Source organism: Neoarius graeffei, chromosome 6 (assembly GCF_027579695.1).
Source record: "Neoarius graeffei isolate fNeoGra1 chromosome 6, fNeoGra1.pri, whole genome shotgun sequence".
NCBI lineage: Eukaryota > Metazoa > Chordata > Actinopteri > Siluriformes > Ariidae > Neoarius > Neoarius graeffei.
Genome location: NC_083574.1, coordinates 41,337,827 through 41,365,600, shown reverse-complemented (window position 1 = coordinate 41,365,600; position 27,774 = coordinate 41,337,827). Strand labels below are relative to the sequence as shown.

General features: G+C 40.6%; 1 protein-coding gene across 1 annotated transcript; it reads right to left on the bottom strand.

The window, feature by feature from the left end:
* LOC132887894 (protein mono-ADP-ribosyltransferase PARP12-like) lies at window positions 1-26,403 on the bottom strand. Its single transcript, XM_060923661.1, has 12 exons — window positions 26,050-26,403; window positions 21,182-21,317; window positions 20,484-20,781; window positions 20,303-20,398; window positions 17,372-17,504; window positions 17,096-17,264; window positions 16,874-16,994; window positions 13,098-13,194; window positions 5,886-5,961; window positions 5,384-5,514; window positions 3,482-3,633; window positions 1-1,268 (listed from the first exon to the last, which is right to left on the bottom strand). The coding sequence occupies exons 1-12, from the start codon at window positions 26,367-26,369 to the stop codon at window positions 976-978; spliced, it is 2,022 nt and encodes a 673-aa protein (XP_060779644.1). The 5' UTR covers window positions 26,370-26,403; the 3' UTR covers window positions 1-975.
* Between the last annotated feature and the right edge of the window lie 1,371 nt (window positions 26,404-27,774).

The following is a 27,774-nucleotide window of genomic DNA, read 5'->3' as shown; positions in this document are numbered from 1 at the left end:
TTTTGACAGAAATGGATGTCTTTATTTATCTTTAATTTTGATATTAAATTCAAACACTGAAAAAGTTGTACTTATACAATAACCATCCCCAATTGATCTTCATTTTGATCTCTAAAAATAACCCTCTAGCTATAAATGCATACATAAAAGCCCAAAACTCTTTCGTATGCATTAAAATAAAAATTTTGGAGTCAAGTTTTAAACATATATAACCAGGAGACAAAGTACAATGAGGGCATAACTGTTTTTTGCTTAGTAAACTCATCAGGGCAAATAAAATTCACAACAGAAACCAAGTTTATGACACAATCCAAAGTGTTTTTCTTGCAAAAGCTTATCATCCCAACAGGAAAAAGGTATAATATTCACTGAGTCAGTCATTCATCTTCCTAAATCTTTACAGCACAAATGCATCTGTACATATGCTCTTAAATCACATGAAATCACATTGGTCGCTAACATCCATTTCACATCTACAATAGGGCAGCTAAACGTGCACTGAATAGGATTTTAATTTTAATTCCTTCATTATTTTACTTCATTGTCCTTTACTGTATATTCCGTACTTTAAATCTAATATAATATGATACTGTACAGATATTTAGGAAGTCAACCATTTGGACGGGCGGCACGGTGGTGTAGTGGTTAGCGCTGTCGCCTCACAGCAAGAAGGTCCGGGTTCGAGCCCCGTGGCCGGCGAGGGCCTTCCTGTGCGGAGTTTGCATGTTCTCCCCGTGTCCGCGTGGGTTTCCTCCGGGTGCTCCGGTTTCCCCCACAGTCCAAAGACATGCAGGTTAGGTTAACTGGTGACTCTAAATTGACCGTAGATGTGAATGTGAGTGTGAATGGTTGTCTGTGTCTCTGTGTCAGCCCTGTGATGACCTGGCGACTTGTCCAGGGTGTACCCCGCCTTTCACCCGTAGTCAGCTGGGATAGGCTCCAGCTTGCCTGCGACCCTGTAGAAGGATAAAGCGGCTAGAGATGATGAGATGAGATGAAACATTTGGACTTCTCAGGAGCATATTCTATAATGAATTCAGGGTAAATCTGGTACTTCTCAAAGATGACAAAAATGCTTGGATCGCTGCAGTTGTCCACACAGCTGTCATAGAAGCCTTTACCCATGGTTTTACGAGGAGGAAAGAGTAAAGTGCTGTGGCCATTAGTGTAGTGTCCCACCAAAACCCTTGCCACAAACATCTTTTTGCTGCTGTCTGTAGACTGAGAGTGTTGATCAGAGTAGGAGGCATCTCTGGCAAAATAACTTCCTGAGTAAGAAACAAAACAAAACTCCACTGATGTTGAGGAAAAATAAAACTTTGTGTGCACCATCTTATTAAATGTGATTTAAAATGTATACTTGTATTTACTGGTGCTGCATATTACATACATGACCATGAAAAACAATACATTTTGGAAGTGGCCTATAATACAGTGGGGCAAAAAAGGATTTAGTCTTCTGTTTGAGGTTGTGGACAGGTGTCTTTTATACTGATAACGAGTTCAAACAGGTGCCATTAATACAGGTAACGAGTGGAGGACAGAGGAGCCTCTTAAGAAGTTACAGGTATGCGAGAGCCAGAAATCTTGTTTGTTTGTAGGTGACCAAATACTTATTTTACCGAGGAATTTACCAATTAATTCATTAAAAATCCTACAATGTGATTTCCTGGATTCTTTCCCCCCATTCTGTCTCTCATAGTTGAAGTGTACCTATGATGAAAATTACAGGCCTCTCATCTTTTTAAGTGGGAGAACTTGCACAATTGGTGGCTGACTAAATACTTTTTTGCCCCACTGTATGCAGTGGTGCTTGAAAGTTTGTGAACCCTTTAGAATTTTCTATATTTCTGCATAAATATGACCTAAAACATCATCAGATTTTCACACAAGTCCTAAAAGTAGAAAAAGAGAACCCAGTTAAACAAATGAGACAAAAATATTATACTTGGTCATTTATTTATTGAGGAAAATGATCCAATATTACAGATCTGTGAGTGGCAAAAGTATGTGAACCTCTAGGATTAGCAGTGAATTTGAAGGTGAAATTAGAGTCAGGTGTTTTCAATCAATGGGATGACAATCAGGTGTGAGTGGGCACCCTGTTTTATTTAAAGAACAGGGATCTATCAAAGTCTGATCTTCACAACACATGTTTGTGGAAGTGTATCATGGCATGAACAAAGGAGATTTCTGAGGACCTCAGATAGAGCATTGTTGATGCTCATCAGGCTGGAAAAGGTTACAAAACCATCTCTAAAGAGTTTGGACTCCACCAATCCACAGTCAGACAGATTGTGTACAGAGGAAATTCAAGACCATTGTTACCCTCCCCAGGAGTGGTCAACCAACAAAGATCACTCCAAGAGCAAGGCGTGGAATAGTCGGCGAGGTCACAAAGGACCCCAGGGGAGCCTCTAAGCAACTGAAGGCCTCTCTCACACTGGCTAATGTTAATGTTCATGAGTCCACCATCAGGAGAACACTGAACAACAATGGTGTGCATGGCAGGGTTGCAAGGAGAGAGCCACTGCTCTCCAAAAAGAACATTGCTGCTCATCTGCAGTTTGCTAAAGATCATGTGGACAAGCCAGAAGGCTATTGGAAAAATGTTTTGTGGACGGATGAGACCAAAATAGAACTTTTTGGTTTAAATGAGAAGCGTTATGTTTGGAGAAAGGAAAACACTGCATTCCAGCATAAGAACCTTATTCCATCTGTGAAACATGGTGGTGGTAGTATCATGGTTTGGGCCTGTTTTGCTGCATCTGGGCCAGGACGGCTTGCCATCATTGATGGAACAATGAATTCTGAATTATACCAGCGAATTCTAAAGGAAAATGTCAGGACATCTGTCCATGAACTGAATCTCAAGAGAAGGTGGGTCATGCAGCAAGACAACGACCCTAAGCACACAAGTTGTTCTACCAAAGAATGGTTAAAGAAGAATAAAGTTAATGTTTTGGAATGGCCAAGTCAAAGTCCTGACCTTAATCCAATTGAAATGTTGTGGAAGGACCTGAAGCGAGCAGTTCATGTGAGGAAACCCACCAACATCCCAGAGTTGAAGCTGTTCTGTACGGAGGAATGGGCTAAAATTCCTCCAAGCCGGTGTGCAGGACTGATCAACAGCTACCGGAAACGTTTAGTTGCCGTTATTGCTGCACAAGGGGGTCACACCAGATACTGAAAGCAAAGGTTCACATACTTTTGCCACTCACAGATATGTAATATTGGATCATTTTCCTCAATAAATAAATGACCAAGTATAATATTTTTGTCTCATTTGTTTAACTGGGTTCTCTTTATCTACTTTTAGGACTTGTGTGAAAATCTGATGATGTTTTAGGTCATATTTATGCAGAAATGTAGAAAATTCTAAAGGGTTCACAAACTTTCAAGCACCACTGTATAATCATTTAAAACTATTAATAATGTTCTATAAGGAACATAAATTATTTCTTCATTTATTTGCTCTCACCTTTTCCATATAATGCGTGATTCACCCCACAAATCCTCCAGTCAAAGCTCTGCTCACAGATGGCCTCAATTTGAGACCGCTGCGTGCCGTGAAACAAGAGTCTCTCATCTACATCTCTCCCTCCATTCTGCTCCTTCATCTGCTCTTTCTGCCTGAAAAGAAGATTCATAACATACAGCCACAGTATGCATATAGAAATGTGGGAACTGAAGCTGACACACACTTGCATGCAGAGTCTGTTACAATGACTTAAAGCAGATATTCCCAACCACCAAGACATCTGGCACTAGACTACAGGGAAGGAGCAGTGAAGATGGTAGGATGTAGGCTTTCCACAGCACACACACAGCCATCCATCATCTATGCCACTTATCCATCAGGGTCACGGGGGCAGGAGGTGGGGTCCACCCTGGGCAGGTCTCCAATATATTGCAAACAACCATTCACACCTATGGGCACTTTAGAGTTGACCTTATCTTTGGACTGTGGGAGGAAACTCATGCAGGCACAGGGAGAACAGGCAAACTCCACACAGAAAGGCCCCAATTGAGGTTCGAACCCAGAACCTTCTTGCCGTCAGGTGACAGTGCTGACCACTGCACCACCCCACACACACAGCCCACTAAACATGACTAATTATTATACATCCAGGACACTTTTTCCATAGAATTAAAACATGTGTTCTATTCCCTTCTAGTGGGTTTCATTCATTTGGTTCAATAGTACGCAATATTATCATATCACTTATCCTATGTGTATTGTGTCACTCTACCCAACAGAGAATGAGCATTCAATATGGTTTACGATATTGCATGGTTGTCAAGACAACATGACGTCACACATCAGAGCTGATGTGAATATCCAATGAGAAAGTTTTCTGATGTGCATGCGCAGAAGCATTTCTTTGTTTGCTGGGAAAGAGAAAGACACATCGAACACATCTGAAAGGCTCCCAAAACTTCATTAGATATTCTTCACGCATATTTACAAGCAGTGGCGAACCGTTACTATTAGAGCTGGGACTTGAGCTCAGCCAAAACTTAGCCAGACACCAAAAAAGCAACGGGGCAAAGGATTTTGCAAGGGATTAGCGGCAGGCTGCCAGGTCGCTCCGTTGCGTGTAGTTATCGATGTTGATTTAAAAAGTAACTATGAATACTTAAGTCAGAGTGAAAAATACTGTGGTGAGCATGTAGCATGGAAGAGGAGTCTGGAGACAGAAGTCTTAGTTTCTTGGTCGTTAGCCTGTGCTACTTGCTCTCGATAGCACTGGCTTGACCACTTTATTAGCGTTTGCTAACACTACTGATGAATGCTACACTGGCTGGAAGGTGACTTCACTGCTGCTTTTGACGTGGTATATCAAATATTCCATTCAGCTAACATGATATCGAACTCATCTTTGACTCGTTCAGTATAATGCTAGCTGAATGTTGAGTGGTATATCTGATATACCACTCAACGCCAGCTAATATTGTTTAAATATTCAGCTAAATATATTCCACTAAATATTACTAAATATATTACTATAGCCGAAAGATTGCTAGATCATGAAGATCACCTACCGCTCAAAGATTTAAAATTGTACTGGTCCATCAAAATATGGTGGAAAACCCTGGATATATATTAATTGATCAAAATATTTAATGTAAAATTCATTCAAGTTCTAGGTTTTGGCTGTGTCCTAAATAGTACAGTAGCACTGGTGTTCTTAAGTATGCTAACAATTTCGAGTTAAAGGTAAATGTCTTTGCTCTACATTTGACCATTTACACTGTTTTTTTTTAAATCTTATCAGTAATTATATGATAATTAACAACATTCTGAGAGTGCAGTGACCTTGTAAAAACAACTTTCCATGATTATAATTCATGACACAAAGTTGGAAGCCTTTGCCCTTACCATTGGAAAACCTTCCATAGAGAGCTGTTCTGGCTCCTCTCAATGCTGATAATGTTGTATTTTGGCATGGTCTGTTTAAAGAGCTTCTCTAACTTGAGGAATTCAGCCTCTGTCCTAGACAGGGGAACCAGCTGACAAACAAAGTTCAAGTTACTATTTATTATTTTTATCGAATTTAACTTAGTTGGCATTTTATGAACAACAGACTGTCAACAGTAAACCACAATTAGCTCTTTACCCCTTAATGACGACATATGACAACCCCGTGTATATCCCATAATGACGACATATGATGCCTTGTCAAAACCTTGTCTTTAGACTTTTTTTCTTGTAAATATGTTCTCAGGGTGAACAGTATATACATATACAAGGGTGGCTGTAGCGACTGCTTTAAGGGGTAAAGAGTTAAGGATACTGAAGCAGTTGGGAACAGCAATCGACAAAAAGCCAACAACAGAAAGCCTGCAATGATAGCAGAAATAACACAACACACAATGTGTACCTTGTATGAGAAGTTGGGTAAAGCTCCTCTATCCCAGTGTGCAGGAATTGCCACGGTGCTGGAGATGGAGCTTTCACTATGAAGAACACACACACACACACACACACAAAAAAAAAAAAAGACTTGTGCTTATATTACCCTTTCTTTCTATATGAGAGATATTTGGTCATTTCCTATTATTGTCTTCCAATACATTGTTTCCTTAAACAGAATTTGTATTCATATAACACTTTTAACAATAGATATAATTCACAATTCAGTTTTACAGAAATCTGGATGCAGTTAGATTCAGATCCCAAATAAACAAGTCAGAGGTGACGGTGGCAAGAAAAAAACTGTAAAGCCAAACAGTACTAAGAGTGATAATAATAATAATAATAATAGAAAGAAAGAAAGAAAGAAAGAAAGAAAGAAAGAAAGAAAGAAAGAACAACTTTATTCATTACACACTTGTGAAATTTCCTCTCTGCATTTAACCCATCTGAAGCAGTGAACACACACATGAGCAATGAGCACACACACATGCCCAGAGCAGTGGGCAGCCATGCTACGGTAACAGCGCCTGGGGAGCAGTTGGGAGTTAGGTGCCTCGCTCAAGGCCGTCCCATATTAACCTAACCTGCATGTCTTTGAACTATGGGGGAAACCGGAGCACCCATGCAGACACAGGCAGAACATGCAAACTCCACACAGAAAGGCCCTCGCCGGCTGCTGTGTTCAAACCCAGAACCTTCTTGCTGTGAGGCAACCGTGCTAACCACTTACACCACTGTGCCGTTATTGAGGAAACTTTTACATGATACATGATTTTCAAAAAGGACCTCATCTCATCTCATTATCTCTAGCCGCTTTATCCTGTTCTACAGGGTCACAGGCAAGCTGGAGCCTATCCCAGCTGACTACGGGCGAAAGGCGGGGTACACCCTGGACAAGTCACCAGGTCATCACAGGGCTGACACATAGACACAGACAACCATTCACACTCACATTCACACCTACAGTCAATTTAGAGCCACCAGTTAACCTAACCTGCATGTCTTTGGACTGTGAAGGAAACCCACGCAGACACGGGGAGAACATGCAAACTCCACACAGAAAGGCCCTCGTCGGCCACGGGGCTTGAACCCGGACCTTCTTGCTGTGAGGCGACAGCGCTAACCACTACACCACCGTGCCGCCCGGACCTCATAAATTAAAACTATTAATAAATGCAAAGAAAGTGTTGAGCTATAAATGCATGAAAAAGCTAATAATTATGATAATTATGACTATCTAGTACGTAAAAACAATGTTAAGTTTCGCTTAAAAATACGAACATTCCCTGATTCTCTAATTTCCTGGTTAATCTTTGACTGCATGAAATTCAGTCCTTGGCTTTCCCCAGTTCCTCTGAATTTTGGGGAGCCTGAGTTTTTCCTTATTTCTTGTGTTATAGCTATGTCGATCTTGATGCCTAATCAAATTCAAATTGTGTTCTGCAAGTCCATTTCGACACTTGTACACATACACGCATCTTCTCTGTAACCGTCTTTTCTCCAGAGATACCCACTTAAGTATGGCAAGAGCATGCCCGGCAGAAGAATAAAGACGTCTATCTAGAATTAATTTAGCAGCCTTATTTTGTAGTACTTGTAAACTAGCTATTAAAGTTACATTACGTCTGTCTCCCCCGAACTATATCCGCATACTCAAATAAAGGCATTAAAAGTGTTATAAAAAAGAAGGCACGATTTGAAAGGCAGTAAATGGTTGATATGTCTAAGTAGACCAAGCCTTTGTTAATTTTACTAGCCACATATTCAACATGGTTTGTCCACGTAAAATCAGCTGATATATAAATTCCTAGATATTTAAAACTACTAACATTGTCCACATTATGATCTAGCAGAGGTGGACAGTAACGAAGTACATTTACTTGAGTACTGTACTTAAGTACACTTTTTGAGTATCTGTACTCATCTCATCTCATTATCTCTAGCCGCTTTATCCTTCTACAGGGTCGCAGGCAAGTTGGAGCCTATCCCAGCTGACTACAGGCGAAAGGCGGGGTACACCCTGGACAAGTCGCCAGGTCATCACAGGGCCGACACATAGACACAGACAACCATTCACACTCACATTCACACCTACGCTCAATTTAGAGTCACCAGTTAACCTAACCTGCATGTCTTTGGACTGTGGGGGAAACCGGAGCACCCGGAGGAAACCCACGCGGACACGGGGAGAACATGCAAACTCCACACAGAAAGGCCCTTGCCGGCCCCGGGGCTCGAACCCAGGACCTTCTTGCTGTGAGGCGACAGCGCTAACCACTACACCACCGTGCCGCCCAGTATCTGTACTTTACTTGAGTATTTTTTTTGGCAACTTATGACTTTAACTTCACTACATTTGAAAGACAAATATCGTACTTTTCACTCCACTACATTTCTATCAAGGTCCTCGTTACTCGTTACTATGAAGCAGCTTTGAAAGTGGATGGGTTTTTTGTTTTAATTTTCTTTTCTAAAATGTGTTTTGTTTTCACAGGTGACACTGAGACAGTCTATCAGTAATCACTAGGGTCATGTTACCGTATGTCCATAGACTGTATAAAATCAAGTCCAATGATTTCTCAGCAGCATTATTTAACATGACCAGCTGATGGCAGAATGGAAGGAGGAGGTTCTTCTGAAGAATGCACGCACTCATGGCTATAGCTAAAACCCATGTTTCAGTTTTCTGAAAGGAATAAAGAGTCATTTTGTTTTAAATGTTTGCTTTGTTTGCCTAAAACGAAGCACATCACAGCCTACAAAAACTCGCCATCCGACCTGCAGAAGCATATTGAGGTATATAAACGTTTTATTCCAAGAGAAAGCTTGCAGTGAAGTTGTCTGTGCTTTTAGAGCTAGCGATAACGTTGCAATAGCTGTGCAGTCTGGTTAGTCCAATGACTTTCTATGGATTTGCCCTCCAAGTTGCCGTAGCCTTGTCCAAAGCTAATGTTACCACATAGCTAGTTAACTTGGACGCTGTTAGTTAGCATGTAAAAACAGAGTTACGCTAACATGAATAACGTTAACTTATCTAAAGTCCTTTCAGAAATATGTTTTAGCATAATCTTGCCAAATAATCAATGTAGACATCTTTCTTTTCTAGTAGCGTTAGCTACCCAATATGATTTTGAGTTTGAAAAGAGTTTGCTAGCATGTCAGGTGGTGCTTCACTGACTAGCTAGCTTAACGTTAAACCACCATGATGGCACAGCATGCGTTCATTTTGTAAATCCAGTCAGTTGCTTCAGAGGCATTAGGTTTTGTAAGCGTTGTGGCAATAATACAGCAATGCATTGACAGAAAATGTACTTTTAATACCTACGTATTTTTAAAAGCAAGTACTTCAGTACTTTAACTTAAGTAAAAGTTTGACTGGACAACTTTCACTTGTATTGGAGTAACATTTGACCCGTGGGATCTGTACTTTGACTTAAGTAGTGAAGTTGGGTACTTTGTCCACCTCTATGATCTAAGATAGTTAGTGTTAGGGGTACTTTACTTTGCAGTCTGCGATTATGACCTATAAGCATACATTTGGTCTTCTCCAGATTCAGTGTTAACTCATGTTGAAAGAATGTTTAAGAAGAAGAAGCCTTTATTTGTCACATGCACACTTAAGCACAGTGAAATTCATCCTCTGTATTTAACCCATCTGAATCAGTGAGCACACGCATGCACACACACACACAAATGAGCGATGAGCACACACACATACCCAGAGCAGTGAGCAGCCATGCTACAGCACCCGGGGAGCAGTTAGGGGTTAGCATACATGTCAACCTATACGGAATGTCCGTATTTTATACGGATTTGATTCAATAAACGTAGTATACGGGCGTACAAATAAAGTTATACGGATTCTTTAAAAAAAACTTCAATAGGGGGCGTCGTGGCTCAGGTGGTTAAGGCGCCATACCATGAATGCGGGCGACCCGGGTTCGATTCCGGCCCGAGGTCATTTCCCGATCCCTTCCCGTCTCTCTCTCCCGCTCATTTCCTGTCTCTACACTGTCCTATCCAATAAAGGTGCAAAAAGCCCAAAAAAATATCTTTAAAAAAAAAAAAAAAAAAACTTCAATATTTATTTCGAGCTATAATCAATTCCCACGATGATAAGAGCGCATAACATTTACAAACGTACTGTACACCACAGACAGCCAGTAAAGAGTCTTATGAAATCACGCGTTATCTTGTGGTAGTGAGACTTCGTTCCACTTTTGATCATGCGCACACCGCATTGCGAGAATCCCGCCAACCGGGAAGTCATAGACATATAAACATAGACGCCGCCTTCTGCGTAGAATCATACGTCATCCTCGCCGCCATATTGGATGTGGCAAAGTGGAGATTCTTCAACCGTCTCTGGTATAGCATCTAGACAGTAGCCGAGAATAAAGATGCCTCATTCATGTGCTGCGTTTAACTGTACCAACAGGTTTACCGTCCAAACAAGATCACATGGGATTACCTTTCACAGGTGAGACTGGAAAAATACTTTTCATTGTATTTGGTCATTATAACGTAATTTTACGAACAGATTTTCCTGACTTTGTGGCTAATATGAAGTCTCGCGCATAATAGCCGCTCGGTGAAACCTGTCTCCAAACAACGAAGTATTTCCTTCATAACTACGCTGATAACACTTTGTGTTTTTGTCAAACATTGGAGCTTTGTATTCATTCTGAAGGTTTGTTGTTATTAATATTGAATAAAAAGTAACTGGGATATATCATTGTTAATTATCATTCAAATTTTAGGTAAATTATTTTAATTTGCATCTTATATGGATTTTATAAGGGAAATACGGATTTTGGAGGTTGGTTATACAGGTTTGATTGACCAAAGGTTGACATGTATGGGTTAGGTGCCTCGCTCAAGGGCACTTCAGCCCAAGGCCACCTCACGTTAGCCTAACCGCATGTCTTTGTACTGTGGGGGAAACCCACACAGACACAGGGAGACTCCACACAGAAAGGCCCTCGTCAGCCGTGAGGCTTGAACCCAGAACCTTCTCGCTGTGAGGCAACAGTGCTAACCACTACACCACCGTGCCACCTCGTTTATTATGAGCAGACTCTGAATAAGAGTCCTGGGATGAGCACAGGACAGTATTTTTGATTACAGCAGCAGTTCTTTGATACAAATGGATTAACCACTGAAGAAATGGTGAAAAACTGTTTTTGGAAAGTGCATATCTTTAGGATACTCATATGACGCCATCAACAAGAAGGTGAGTCAAAATCAGGCACAAGCATCACGTCAAGGTTTATCAGATTTTTTGCTATTGCTAAGCTCAGTGAAAAGCTTCAACTACTTTCAGCGTAACAGTTAATTCGGACACATCTAATGAAATTACTTATTGAGTTTATTTATTCAGGGCAGCACAGAGGATCCAGTGTCCCCAGTTTGATCATGTGCTCAGGTTACTGTCTATGTAGAGTATACTTGGTTCAGCATGCTCTCTCAGTGTCTGTGTGGGTTTCCTCTGGATTCTCCAGTTTCCTCCCACTGTCTAAAAACACGCAGGTGGGTAGATTGGCTATGTTAAATTGCCCTGTAGTGTGAATGAGCGTGTAAATGTACACGCATAGTGCCCTGTGATAGACTTTGACCTTGTTCCCTGTGTTGCCAGAATATATTCCAGATCCACCACAAGTCTGACCAGGATAAAGAGTCTACTAAAGATGAATGATTTATTCCAATTTTCAGCTTCAAGATCACACTGACCCTTCATTAGTTCTAACCAGGGCTTTGAACCGGAATTTTTTTCCTATTGGTTCGTTCCGAACAGAAACGGAATTTTAACGTTTCCGGTTTTGGGTTCCACCATTAAATAGACGTTCCCGAACCGGTTAGAACAAAAAAAATTTCGTTCCCAGAACGGTTAATTACGTTCCCTGTCAGCTGTTTAACAAATGGCTATAAAATTATGTCTCTGTCTCATCCAGCTTAAGCCAAATGTAGGCTAATTCTATTACAACCTTCATTAAATAAGACAAGAAATAATTCAAAACAATTATTATTTCAAATGTTGGCGATTTGGATTCTCAGTATGTCTTCCCATCTACACAAACAGAAAAAGTGCCAAAAATGAAAGATAATTCGTTTAGTGTGTTACCAAAGGCTAGTCAGGCCCTATAGAGGGCTACCGCATGACGTCACCGCGCCGCGAGATTTTGTTAGGCGCCATATTGGAAGACCAAGTACACATCTATGCAAGTACATACATACATAAAACAAACTACACCTGAAATGTAGCCAGGGCCGGTTCTGCCCTAATCTGGACCCGGGTGCAACATCGCGCAACCCCCCCCCCCAAAAAAAACCAGTCTAAATCAGGACAACCATCACATAACTATAAACATTTTATATCAACTATTTTAACTAAATGGGCTATAATAAATAAGCCTGCAGGCAGCCACGGCGGGCTGCCTCAGAAAAGTAACCATTTGTCCTACCTTAAAACTCGTTTTGCATTTTCTGCCTCCTTTTTTGTATTTTCGACCCTCCGTTTATTTTCTTTCCTTTTCTGAAAACCCGATTTGTGTCCAGACATTTTGTTCTGCTACCAACGAACTAACTCGTCAGGTCTCGTCTCTCGAGCCCGCGATGATTCCCGTGGGAAGGGCAACAACTGATACATTTTTACAAACAGCCAATAGGGAGGTTGCAACGTTCAGGCTCTTCTTTGCTCAGACACTCAGTAATGGAGACGTGATAGTAGTCCACCTTCCCGCTCTCTCCATTCAGTCAGCGAACGTCACACAGGAAGTGAACCCCAGCGGGTCATAGAAACTTGTGCAGGAGAAGAATGACTATTTGTAGGCTACAGAAACTTTGAGGAACGAAATAAAAACCGGTATTAACCGGTTACCATTATTTTTAATAAGCGTTTCTGTTCCGGAATATAAAAAATAATAAAGTTTCTGGTTTCATTTCTGTTCCATGTGAAATAGAAAAAGTTCCCGGTTTTCGTTTTCGTTCCTTGAACCGGTTCAAAGCCCTGGTTCTAACCCCAGGGCAAATGCCTTTACAAAACAACGATTGTGCTAATCTTAGGTATGCCTTCTTCTTGTGATAAGGCATCAAATCATTACTTCGAGGCTAAAGTTGAGCATCTATGAATACTGTATGTATCAACACAACAGTGACTCAGCCAGTTTTAGCCTGATACCTTTTCAGCTTGCTCTCAACCTCGAGAGCAGAAACAAATCGTGGCCTCCTCCGAATCTCTCTTTTTGTTTGGTACAGAATGTTTTGCTGATACATGCCTGCAAATAAAATATACCACAATAAAAACGGAGCATATACAGAGGGTATTACACAGTTGGGCGAAGATATGAAGTTTATTTTCAAGTGGTGAATGTATACATCACAAGTGAGAGACGTGAACGAGTGATATATTTTTCAACACGAGAAGATAAACTTCATATCTTTACACCACCATTTAATATTCTTTATATTATATAGACACATCCACAAAAAGAAAATACACAAGCAGAGGTGGACAGTAACGAAGTATACTTACTTGAGTACTGTACTTAAGTACACTTTTTGAGTATCTATACTTTACTTGAGTATTAATTTTTTTTTGGAAACTTATGACTTTAACTTTACTACATTTGAAAGACAAATATCATACTTTTTTACTCCACTACATTTCTATCAGGGTCCTCGTTACTCGTTACTATGAAGCAGATTTGAAATTGGATTTTTTTTCTTTTCTTTTCTAAAATGTGATTGTTTTTTTCACAATTGACACCGAGACAGTCTGTCAGTAATCACTCGGGTCACGTCATGTCCATGGACTGGTATAAAATCAAGTTCAATTATTTCTCAGCAGCCTTATTTGAACATGATCAGTTGATGGCGGAATGGAAGGAGGCGGTTCTTCTGGGGAATGCTCTGGGGAAAGGATTAAAGATTAATTTCATTTTAAATGTTTGCTTTGTTTGCCTAAAACGAACCACATCATGGCCTCCAAAAACTTGCCGTCCAACCTGCAGAAGCATATGTAAAATGTACTGTATGTAAACATTTTATTCCAAGAGAAAGCTTGCAATGAGGTTGTCTGTGCTTTCAAAGCTAGCGATAATGTTGCAATAGCTATGCAGTCTGGTTCGTCAAATGACTTTCTATGGATTTGTCCGTCAAGTTGCCGTAGCCTTGTCCATAGCTAACGTTAACACATAGCCAGTTAACTTGGACAGTTAGTTAGCATTTAAAAACGGAGTTACGCTAACATGAATTACGTTAACTTATCTGAAGTCCTTTCAGAAATGTTTTAGCATAATCTTGCCAAATAAACAGAATGGAGAAATCTTTCTTTTCTAGTAGTGTTTGCTACCCAATATGATTTTGAGTTTGAAAAGAGTTTGCTAGCATGTCAGGTGGAGTTTCACTGACTAGCTAGCTTAACGTTAAACCACCATGATGGCACAGCGTGCGTTCATTTTGTGAATTCACATTTCTGTCTTTGGTAACATTAACATTGTAGCTTTTGTGACCTTGCATAATTACTATAGCTACTACGTATTTTTTACCAGTAGCCAAAGAGAAAAACTAGCTAGCATCTTATTGATGATTCTGCTTGGTTGCAAATTGTGTTTCATTTTGTAACGTTCTACCAGGTGTTTATTCTACAGGTTCTACAAGCGAATCACTAAATCCAGTCAGTTGCTTCAGAGGCATTAGGTTTTGTAATCGTTGTGGCAATAATACAACAATGCGTTGACAGAAAATGTACAACCCCGATTCCAAAAAAGTTGGGACAAAGTACAAATTGTAAATAAAAACGGAATGCAAGGATGTGGAAGTTTCAAAATTCCATATTTTATTCAGAATAGAACATAGATGACATATCAAATGTTTAAACTGAGAAAATGTATCATTTAAAGAGAAAAATTAGGTGATTTTAAATTTCATGACAACAACACATCTCAAAAAAGTTGGGACAAGGCCATGTTTACCACTGTGAGACATCCCCTTTTCTCTTTACAACAGTCTGTAAACGTCTGGGGACTGAGGAGACAAGTTGCTCAAGTTTAGGGATAGGAATGTTAACCCATTCTTGTCTAATGTAGGATTCTAGTTGCTCAACTGTCTTGGGTCTTTTTTGTCGTATCTTCCGTTTTATGATGCGCCAAATGTTTTCTATGGGTGAAAGATCTGGACTGCAGGCTGGCCAGTTCAGTACCCGGACCCTTCTTCTACGCAGCCATGATGCTGTCATTGATGCAGTATGTGGTTTGGCATTGTCATGTTGGAAAATGCAAGGTCTTCCCTGAAAGAGACGTCATCTGGATGGGAGCATATGTTGCTCTAGAACCTGGATATACCTTTCAGCATTGATGGTGTCCTTCCAGATGTGTAAGCTGCCCATGCCACACGCACTAATGCAACCCCATACCATCAGAGATGCAGGCTTCTGAACTGAGTGGTGATAACAACTTGGGTTGTCCTTCTCCTCTTTAGTCCGAATGACACGGCGTCCCTGATTTCCATAAAGAACTTCACTTTTTGATTTGTCTGACCACAGAACAGTTTTCCACTTTGCCACAGTCCATTTTAAATGAGCCTTGGCCCAGAGAAGACGTCTGCGCTTCTGGATCATGTTTAGATACGGCTTCTTCTTTGAACTATAGAGTTTTAGCTGGCAACGGCGGATAGCACGGTGAATTGTGTTCACAGATAATGTTCTCTGGAAATATTCCTGAGCTCATTTTGTGATTTCCAATACAGAAGCATGCCTGTATGTGATGCAGTGCCGTCTAAGGGCCCGAAGATCACGGGCACCCAGTATCGTTTTCTGGCCTTGACCCTTACACACAGAGATTCTTCCAGATTCTCTGAATCTTTTGATGATATTATGCACTGTAGATGATGATATGTTCAAACCCTTTGCAATTTTACACTGTCGAACTCCTTTCTGATATTGCTCCACTATTTGTCGGCGCAGAATTAGGGGGATTGGTGATCCTCTTCCCATCTTTACTTCTGAGAGCCGCTGCCACTCCAAGATGCTCTTTTTATACCCAGTCATGTTAATGATCTATTGCCAGTTGACCTAATGAGTTGCAATTTGGTCCTCCAGCTGTTCCTTTTTTGTACCTTTAACTTTTCCAGCCTCTTATTGCCCCTGTCCCAACTTTTTTGAGATGTGTTGCTGTCATGAAATTTCAAATGAGCCAATATTTGGCATGAAATTTCAAAATGTCTCACTTTCGACATTTGATATGTTGTCTATGTTCTATTGTGAATACAATATCAGTTTTTGAGATTTGTAAATTATTGCATTCCATTTTTTATTTATAATTTGTACTTTGTCCCAACTTTTTTGGAATCGGGGTTGTACTTCTAATACTTAAGTATTTTTAAAAGCAAACATTTCAGTACTTAAGTTAAAATAAAACTTTGACTGTACAACTTTCACTTGTATCAGAGTAACATTTGACCAGTGGGATCTGTACTTTGACTTAAGTTATGAAGTTGGGTACTTTGTCCACCTCTGTACACAAGTTAATCAAAAGAATTTTAATCTTAAACCGGTTTGCCATTTTGACAATATGCATCTAATCAGCGGGAAAACACTAGGAGTGACATCATCGGGTTTAAATTTCAGGAAATATGTCACTCAGATCTGCGATGCATTTCGCATGAATGCGAGTTTTTCAACATGAGAAGATACACTTCATATCTTCAAGCTAGTGTGTGATTTTCTTTTTATTATATCGACACATTCACAAACAAAAAGTACCCAAATTTATCAAAACAATTCATCGATTTCGTCATGAGCGACATATTGAGAAATATGTCATGGCTGCTGTTCTCGATATCCCGGATGTAGCTTGTATGAAAAATACGAGTGACGTATTTCCCAGTGAAACACTTGTGTCCATATAATATATATGCAAGAAGGACAGAATAGAGAGGATGTCCTGTTTGGCTTACCGCTCAAGTACAGCATGTCCATATGTTTCTCAGAACTGACAGGGATTTGACTCTGCGGATCCGACTGGTAAATGTTCTCTAGTGTCTGGGAGGTGAGAGGAGTGGTCAGCTCTGTATCCACCTGTAGACAATGAGATTATATAGAGTTAAGTGCAATTATTGAAAAGCATGTTATTAAATACTACTCAGTCCCAGTTACAGACTGAAAGGAAAGTCACTGACCTCCTGTCCATATTCGACCCATTCTTCTTTTTCATTTTTCCAGTACCAGAGCCACTCAGTGGTCAGGATGAAGTTAGGGGGTTTTGTAACAGATGATGCTGTGGACAGACGGCGAACCTTTTTCCCTCCACATGTCATGGAGATGAAGTTAACAATCTCAGGCCCTGGACTAAAAGTTTAATTTCACCATTTACTTTTAATATTTTTACACTTTAAGGCTTTTTACACTTACTGTAAATGTGTTCAATTATTTCAAAATAAAAGATCAGTGTTTACCTTACTTCATTAGCTGGATTACAAAAGGCTCTCTCAATTGCTTCTCCATTCGGGAAGTCTTTCCATGTCTGTCCATTTTTATCTAAAACTTGCCATTTATATGGCAAGTGGTAATGAACACGGACACACTTCTCTAAACCGTTAAAAAACAAACAAACAAAAAAGTCATACAACATAATATAATGCAATGTAATGTAATATAGTAGGGTTAATGAACCAGAAGGTGAAACAATACTGTATGCATGAACATTTTCTCTAATCAATGTAGAAAATATTATACATACGTACTTGATAGATCAAGTTGTATTGGTAGTGGTTATGTTACTTAATTATAGATATTATTTTGAAAAATAAAATAAGCTATGGTGGTGTAGTGGTTAGCACTGTCACCTCACAGCAAGAAGGTTCTGGGTTCGAGCCCAGTATCCAACGAGGGCCTTTCTGTGTGGGTTTCCTCCGGGTGCTCCGGTTTCCCTAAAGACATGCAGGTTAGGCTAACTGGTGGCTCTAAACTGACTGTGAATGTGAGTGTGAATGGTTGTCTGTGTCTATGTGTCAGCCCTGTGATGACCTGGTGACTTGTCCAGGGTGTACCCCGCCTTTCGCCCGTAGTCAGCTGGGATAGGCTCCAGCTTGCCTGTGACCCTGTAGAACAGGATAAAGCAGCTAGAGATAATGAGATGAGATGAATGAGATTATTGCTATAAATATGAAACATTTTAGTCTGTCTAACATTCCCTCCATCTCTGATCATTTACTCTATTCTCAAGCGTGTGAAGCGACTGGGATGAAAGTAAGAAAATTTGGGTCCTGTTTTAAATTTGTATTGTTATGAAATTAAAGAAAGATGACCCGAGTTAATCCAAGACCTGAGATGTCTATTAGTATTGATCTATGAGTAGAACATGAGGTTCTCGTGAATAATTAATGAATCCACAGAAAGACTAAACCTCTGCAATTTACTAAACAGGTTCACACAGTCACTGACATCCCTGATTTACCACGAGCAGGAATTCAAGACTGGAAGTGTAATTTTATTTGTGTGTGTTAGTAGATTACCCAGATAGCACAAATATGTGTATTTATAAGATATGGAAATGTTGTAACACCTTACCAGAAATATAAGATCCAGAAATAAGCATATATTAGTTCTAATGCTTCAAAAATGCTAAATTAGTGCATATAATAATTACTAGCACATGAGGAAATGTATGAATCATATAGGAATAATCATTAATAATCATCATAGTTAAGTATTGACATCTTGTTAATTAATGTCATGATGTGCAATAATCCTCATCTCATCTCATTATCTCTAGCCGCTTTATCCTGTTCCACAGGGTCGCAGGCAAGCTGGAGCCTATCCCAGCTGACTACGGGCGAAAGGCGGAGTACACCCTGGACAAGTCGCCAGGTCATCACAGGGCTGACACACAGACACAGACAACCATTCACACCTACGGTCAATTTAGAGTCACCAGTTAACCTAACCTGCATGTCTTTGGACTGTGGGGGAAACCGGAGCACCCGGAGGAAACCCACGCGGACACGGGGAGAACATGCAAACTCCACACAGAAAGGCCCTCGCCGGCCACGGGGCTCGAACCCGGACCTTCTTATTGTGAGGCGACAGCGCTAACCACTACACCACCGTGCCGCCCGCAATAATCCTATTAATAAATATAATTTATATTATGCAGGGATGTTAACCAAAAGTTAGGCTATAATGTAAGTTCAGACAATTTTGGTACTTGTGTATTTTTGGTACTAACCCCCCTAACCCTAGTGAATGCATTAATTTATCTGTATGAACGCATTAGTTGGGTAGTACCATATGTTAATTTATGGTGCTTATACTAAACTGTTACCAAGAAATGTTTGCTGACATTAACGGAATGCCTAAATTTTAGCCAGAGTGAAGGTTTTTAATATCTTTTTTCAAAGACATAAATGATGAGGAGTGGCACGTGTAGTGGTTAGCACTGTCGCCTCACAGCAAGAAGGTTCTGGGTTCGAGCCCAGCGGCCAATGACGGCCTTTCTGTGCGGAGTCTGCATGTTCTCCCCGTGTCCGCGTGGGTTTCCTCCGGGTGCTCCGGTTTCCCCCACAGTCCAAAGACATGCAGGTTAGGTTAACTGGTGACTCTAAATTGACCGTAGGTGTGAATGTGAGTGTGAATGGTTGTTTGTCTCTGTGCGTCAGCCCTGCAGTGACCTGGTGACTTGTACCCCACCTCTCGCCCATAGTCAGCTGGGATAGGCTCCAGCTTGCCTGCAACCCTGTACAGGATAAGCAGCTACAGATAACGGAAGGATGGATATAAATGATGACTGTTGTGGTCATATACAAGCTGTCAAAACCCATATGTTTACAGGCTAAATCATAGCAGACCAAAAACAACCAAAATTAGCCTTTTGTGGCTCTGGGTTACTGATCAGGGGTGGGTTTCCCAAAAGCATCGTAGCACAAAAATCATCATTAAATGGTAGCACGAGCATCACAACGAACACTCTCTCTCCTAGTTAAGCTGCTCTTAGCGTTAAGAGGCTTTTGGGAAACCCACCCCAGAAGGTTTACTGACCCCAGTTCATTTAACAAGCTGGGATATGCAAAAAAAAAAAAAGAAAAATCACTATAATGTAGTACACGTGACAAATAAAGGCTTCTTCAAATTTAAATCCGGATAGACCGGCCCAGTCATGTACATGGACACTCAGTGCTCACAGGGTGCATGTAATTTAAGGTAAATATTCCATTTACTAAAATTTTCGACTCAATTTACTATTCAAGGTTAATTAGTACAATCGTTGCAAATAAACTGAAGTCAAAGTGAATAATAACAAGGAAAGTGAGAAACAGAATATAAATAGGAAGTGCCTATCGTCCAGCAAGTCCTACAGTATCTATTAGACACCATGATCTGTACAATACCTTTAAAGCTGCAACATCTGCGAATGAAGAAAAGGCAAATCTCATTCGGGTCAGGTTCATTTGCAGGCTTTGGACTTTCTCCAGCAGCTAAAGATACTGAAAAGGCAAAAGATTATAATGAGCGTCTAAAAAAAAACAGAGAAGAAATGTTGACTTGAACTCAAGGCCATCTGATTCTAACCTGTTCCAGGATTAACTGTTTTAGCCAGATAATGTGGACCAGGTGGTTTTTCTTTATAAGAGCAGATCAAAAACCTGTTTTTGTAAAACTTGTGGAAATTGTCGATGTTTTTTGGGCTGAGTCCTCGGCCATGAAGAATTTTCATAGCAGTGGCATCAAATGAATGAGCTCTTTTGCAGTCAGCACCAAATTGACAATTATCCTGGAGGAAGTGCTGGCAGATGTGCAGGTTGGTGCAGGATGCCTGATACCTACAGCCTCCGTGTTCTCCATTCCCCTTATTATAGTGGGTGCAAACCTAAATCCATGCACAACATGAGTCAAAAAATATATGATAACCAGTTGATTTGATAAGATAAACAGATTCATTCATTTTCTATACTGCTTATACATTACAAGAAACAAGGTACACCTTGGCTGGGTCACCAGTCTATCATGGGGCTAACTCAGAGAGACAGACAGCCATAGGCAATTTAGTGTAGCCGGTTGACCTAATCTGCATGTCTTTGGGCTGTGGGAAGAAACTGGAGCACCTTGAGGAAGCCCACACAGACACTAGGAGAACCTGAAAACTCTACACTGGTCGAGCGTCAGGTTCAAACTCAGAGCTTGCTTGCTGTGAGGTGACTGTGCTGACCCTTACACCCCCATGCCCCCTTAGATGTTGTGTATAAACAGACTTGGTGTCTCTCACTGACCTCAGGCAGGAGGTAGGGGTCATTCTGCAGCAATAACTGGAAAAGTGCAGACTGTCTAAGGTGCTGGAGTCCCACTTTCATCAGGAGGGCTGAGTTATGAGAGGAATCCAAGGCATGGGAGTTTTTGCATTTTTCCCTGTAAGAAAATGATGGTTTCTTAAAACATCAGGACTGAAACAAATCAGGCCTACTAACAGATTTCTTTTCTACACTCTTAGAAATGAAGTACATTATTGTAGGGGTACAACAGCTTGTCACTGGTATACTGATTTCATCTCATCTCATTATCTCTAGCCGCTTTATCCTTCTACAGGGTCGCAGGCAAGCTGGAGCCTATCCCAGCTGACTACGGGCGAAAGGCGGGGTACACCCTGGACAAGTCGCCAGGTCATCGCAGGGCTGACACATAGACACAGGCAACCATTCACACTCACATTCACACCTACGGTCAATTTTAGAGTCACCAGTTAACCTAACCTGCATGTCTTTGGACTGTGGGGGAAACCGGAGCACCCGGAGGAAACCCACGCGGACACGGGGAGAGCATGCAAACTCCACACAGAAAGGCCCTCGCCGGCCCCGGGGCTCGAACCCAGGACCTTCTTGCTGTGAGGCGACAGCGCTAACCACTACACCACCGTGCCACCCGGTATACTGATTTGTACCCTTTATATACTGCTTGGGAACATATACACTTGTGTTCAAAATAATAGCAGTCCAACACGATTAACCAGATCAATCACTGTTTTTGGTACAAATTATATTACCACATGGCAAATAATTTACCAGTAGGTGTAGTAGAGTCATAGAAAACAAACAGACCCAACATTCATGATATGCATGCTCCTGAGTCTGTGTAATCGAATAATTAAGTGAAAGGGACGTGTTCAAAATAATAGCAGTGTGGAGTTTAATTAGTGAGATCATTCATTCTGTGAAAAAACAGATGTCAATCAGGTGGCCCTAATTTAAGGATGAAGCCAGCACATGTTGTACATCCATTTCTCTCTGAAAACCTGAGAAACATGGGTCGTTCCAGACATTGTTCAGAAGAACAGCGTGCTTGGATTAAAACGTTGATTGGAGAGGTAAAACCAGTGGCGGCTCCTGAATTTTTTTTCAGGGGGGGCAATTTTCCCCTGTTATGTCTACATGGACCGTAAATGTCCACAGGACTGAAGTAAATTGACCTAGGTAGCAAATCAATTGGCCGAACTTGTTTTTGCCTGGTAAATTCAGACATCAATATAGACAATATCTCTTCTCTCCACTAGGTGGCAACACTAAACAAGTTAAAGGTGGCAAACTAAGGTAGCCTAGTAAACTAGACCCACCCGCCTAGCGGCCAAAAATATTTTTGCCTACGAGTGGCAAATATTCACATTTAGTCTGGCTTGCCAGGCTAAAACTAAGGAAGATTCATTGTGAAGCCTTCAAAGCAAAACATTTGGCATCACAATCAATTAATATTACATTACTCATTTATTTTCTCATATTATTCCAGTATTCTATAATAAGTAGACACAAATTCTTAATTATAAACATATTCTAATTTCTTCATTCTAAAGAATGCAATTAAAGTGGCAGGATATAAATCCAAAACAAGTGTTTATTTAAGTTTTGAAAAAGATGAAGAAAAGCATAACCATCAAACAAACATGTGCAGCTTAATTATGTGTTTTTTATATGGAATTGCACCATTTTAACAACAAATAATAATTCTAAATAAATTCTGCAGTTTTTTTTCCCCAAGAATTCCTCCAGAAAGCCATGCCTTAAAAGGAAATTTAAAGTATTACAAGCATGTCAATGAACACAAAAGGCTTTAGTTATTTAGCTATATACACACAAGGTTACACAAGGTTTTGTAGTCAGTGCAACTTGGCTTAACAAGTTGGAAAAAAGGTAAGGTGCTGCTGGCTCCAATGAACACATACTGTACAATATATAAAAACTGAAAATATGCTTAATTTACACCAAGTCAGAGAGAACTTGAGGCTACTGAAATATTCCAAGCATGGCAATGTTAAACTGCCATTGGTAACACACACACACACACACACACACACACACACACACACAAAAACAACTTTTGCCTAGTAAATTCAAATATCAGATATCACTGTACCGTCTGCTGTGCTACTTCCAGGGTGGAAGAGAACGCAAGGGTAGCAAAAAAGAGCATTGACTACATTACAGCCAGCTAGCCAAGTTTTCTGGTGGTACCAGTTCTTGTTAAAACCTCTTGAGTAGGTCTTCTCCCCCTTCGTAGACACTTGCTTGATGTTTAAATTCGGTCTAGGAGGTCCTAGCTGTTTGATTGCCGTTTTCTCCTCATTGGTACGATGACTAAAGAGAACTTCTTTCAGAGACGCTATCGTATTGTTGCACTCAACACTCGCCGCCATCTTCTTCATAGAATGTTCACACATTTCCCACGCAAGTTGCGTTTTCCAGCCCAAAATTATGTTCAAAACCTGCCAAAATGCACTTAAAACCCCCCAATCTGGCAACGCTTGCGTGGCGCAACAGGCGTATGACGTAAGCACGCTGCTTGTGCGAGCACATAAAACCTAATAGAAAATGCATTGGGAGCATGATTTTCGAAAAAAAACGTACGTACCATTAGTGTCAATGGGAGATTTTGGGGCAAATCTGAACCTGACAGAAATCGCCCCAAAAGGGCGTGGCTACACCAGGCGCGACCTTAGCCTGATTGGACAATGACATTACTGTTGCCATGGTAGTAGGAGTAGATTAAAAAAAAAATCTCCCTCCCTGTTTGGGAGTGCGTCGCCCAAATCGCCCCTATTAACGAGCCGCCAGTGGGTAAAACGTATACTGTAAAGAAGTGCAGAAAATGATGGGCTGCTCGGCTAAAATGATCTCCAGTGCTTTAAAATGGACAGCAAAGCCAGAGAGACGTGGAAGAAAACAGAAGACTACCATTCAAATGGATCGAAGAATAGCCAGAATGGCAAAGACTCAGCCAATGATCAGCTCCAGGGTGATCAAAGACGGTCTGAAGTTACCTGTGAGTACTGTGACAATTAGAAGACGCCTGTGTGAAGCTAATCTATTGGCAAGAAGCTCCCGCAAAGTTCCACTGTTAAAAAAAAGACGTGCTGAAGAGGATACAATTTGCCAAAGAACACATCGACTGGCCTAAAGAGAAATGGAAAAACATTTTGTGGACTGATGAAAGTAAAATTGTTCTTTTTGGGTCCAAGGGCCGCAGACAGTTTTTCAGACGACCCCCAAACACTGAATTCAAGCCACAGTACACTCTGAAGACAGTGAAGCATGGTGGTGCAAGCATCATGATATGGGAATGTTTCTCTTACTGTGGTGTTGGGCCCATTTATCGCATACCAGGGATCATGGATCAGTTTGCATATATCAAAATACTTGAGGAGGTCATGTTGCCTTATGCTGAAGAGGAAATGCCCTTGAAATGGGTGTTTCAACAAGACAACGACCCCAAACACACCAGTAAGTGAGCAGCATCAGGGTTCAAGACCAACAAAATGAAAGTTATGGAGTGGCCAGCCCAATCCCTGGATCTTAATCCGATAGAAAACTTGTGGGGTGACATCAAAAATGCTGTTTCTGAAGCAAAACCAAGAAATGCAGAGGAATTGTGGAATGTTGTCAAATCATCCTGGGCTGGAATACGGGACTCCCTAAAGTGAATGACGCATGAAATGGAATGACAGCTAGTGATTTGAACAATAAATGGTCCCTTGTCATTCAGATTCTTATAAATGGAATAACGATTGAAATGTAGGTGGAATGACATGCTTTCAGCTCATGAAATGGAATGACATTGTTTCTAAGTGGAATGACATACTTTTAGGTTATGTTATCAGTGATATCACCTTTTACAAATGGAATGACAGCATTTCCAGGTGGAATGACATACTTTAAGCTAATGTTATCAGTGATATCCCCTTTTACAAATGGAATGACAGTGTTTTTAGGTGGAATGACATACTTTGAGGCAATGTTATCAGTGATATCACCTATAACCTAACCCTAACCCTAGAAACAATGTCATTCCATTTGTTAATTTGATAACACTGATAACATTGCCTCAAAGTATGTCATTCCACCTAGAAACCTTATCATTCCATTTGTAAAAGGTGAGATCACTGACAACATTAGCTCAAAGTAAGTCAATACATATAGAAACCCTGTCATTCCATTTGTAAAAGCTGATATCCCACCAAGCACCCACTTATCTTATCCTAGGGAGGTCTAAAACTAAAGATTTCAATCGTTATTCCATTTGTAAGAATCTGAATGACAAGGGACCATTTATTGTTCAAATTTACTACCTGTCATTCGTCATTCCATTTCATGCGTCATTCACTTTAGGGAGTCCTCTGGAATACCTGTTCACAGGTGCCAGAAGTTCTCAGAAACCGTGGTTATACAACTAAATATTAGTTTACTGATTCACAGGAATACTAAATCCTTAAGATTTTTTCAGTTTATACAGTAAATATTTGGAGTTTGTAATGAAAAATGCAGACACTGCTATTTTTTTGAACAGCCCAATGTTCATTTTTCTTCATTTTCTGTAAAGTAATTAAAATATTGATACATTTTTCTTCATGTTTTGATGTAGAATATAATGTGCAGTGTTCCCAATGCATGGAAATAAAAACTATTATAAGGATTTTGAGCTTTACTCACATTTTTAAACACACTGCTATTATTTTGAACACAACTGTATGTCCCTTTTTGGCCCTAAAAAGGTACATTTGGTTACCTTGAGGTCCAAGGGGTACATTAGTGTAGACTGTACCTTGGGGGACAGAATGGACTCCTACTGTACCCCTATTTCTGACAGACTATTTACTCACCTGTACCTGCAGTTCCCGCAAACCAAATACCTGCAAAGGTGCAGAGTTTGGCAGCCAGCACACTGGCCATGGGGCATCTGACAAACTCTCAGTGGTGTTTTAGTGATGATCACAGTGTCAGCACTGGAGACTTTATTGTCTGATCTTTTTTCATGGCCTTCCACCACCAACAGCCTGTCCACATCACAGAAAGCTTCTCGAAGCACTTCATCTAACACCGTGAAATGTTTCTGTAAGATCTGATCCAAAGTTTTAAAATCCAAACTTCCTCCATGCTCACAAACTACCTGGAAAATATACGCTGATACTATACGCGACATTGTGTGGAGTAGAAACTATCCACTCTAACTCCTATTACCTGCAAACAGGTAGCTTTAAACAGGGTTGCCAGATTTCAGTCATAATGTACACGTCGAACAATAACCTCAGTCTGTGGCTAGTCAAAGATTCAACATGTCTAATGTCTCTATAAACAAGCACAAGTATGATTTATAAGAATTATTAATAATCAAGTGCAATTAAAACTAGATTCTCATTTCAATCTCAAAAGGAATTAAAAAGACTTAAGGGTAGGTTTTCTAGACAAATCTGGCATCCCAGGTGTGTCACAGGCGTGCATTTTTCAGGAAATGAAACCGAGAGTCAATCCAGTGGCTCTGAGGTTGAATCCCAAATATGGTATTTGGAATAACAGAACGACATTGTGGATATTTGGGATTAATTATTAATTATTTAGATAAGTGATGTGATTCATTTTCCTTCAGGCACAATCTGTTTAACCCTTTTAATTCCTCTTTAGAAGCTTAGTCCAACTATACTTTATTTGTACTAAACAAACAAACAAACAACACATTGCTGAGAGTATATTTGCAAAAATGTTTGCTTGTTTATGCGTAAATGAGTACACCCCCTTTGAAAAGTAAAATTTTAAACAATATCTCAATGAACAAGGGCGGTACGGTGGTGTAGTGGTTAGTGCTGTCGCCTCACAGCAAGAAGGTCCGGGTTCGAGCCCTGTGGCCGGCGAGGGCCTTTCTGTGCGGAGTTTGCATGTTCTCCCCGTGTCCCCGTGGGGTTCCTCTGGGTGCTCCGGTTTCCCCCACAGTCTAAAGACATGCAGGTTAGGTTGCGGAGTTTGCATGTTCTCCCCGTGTCCACGTGGGTTTCCTCCGGTTTCCCCCACAGTCCAAAGACATGCAGGTTAGGTTAACTGGTGACTCTAAATTGACCATAGGTGTGAATGGTTGTCTGTGTCTATGTGTCAGCCCTGTGATGACCTGGTGACTTGTCCAGGGTGTACCCCGCCTTTCGCCCGTAGTCAGCTGGGATAGGCTCCAGCTTGCCTGCGACCCTGTAGAAGGATAAAGCGGCTAGAGACAATGAGATGAGATGAGAACGACATTGTGGATATTTGGGATTAATTATTAATTATTTAGATAAGTGATGTGATTCATTTTCCTTCAGGCACAATCTGTTTAACCCTTTTAATTCCTCTTTAGAAGCTTAGTCCAACTATACTTTATTTGTACTAAACAAACAAACAAACAACACATTGCTGAGAGTATATTTGCAAAAATGTTTGCTTGTTTATGCGTAAATGAGTACACCCCCTTTGAAAAGTAAAATTTTAAACAATATCTCAATGAACAAGGGCGGTACGGTGGTGTAGTGGTTAGTGCTGTCGCCTCACAGCAAGAAGGTCCGGGTTCGAGCCCTGTGGCCGGC

Bases quoted from the DNA above. Each gene is read 5' to 3' on its own strand.
- LOC132887894 (XM_060923661.1), bottom strand. From the start codon at position 26,369: ATGTCGCGTATAGTATCAGCGTATATTTTCCAGGTAGTTTGTGAGCAT. The intron at 16,995-17,095 runs GTCAGTGACTTT...CATTGTCTACAG, and splicing joins GGGTCGAATATGGACAGGAG to GTGGATACAGAGCTGACCAC. The intron at 5,515-5,885 runs GTACACATTGTG...TTTGTTTGTCAG, and splicing joins TACCCAACTTCTCATACAAG to CTGGTTCCCCTGTCTAGGAC.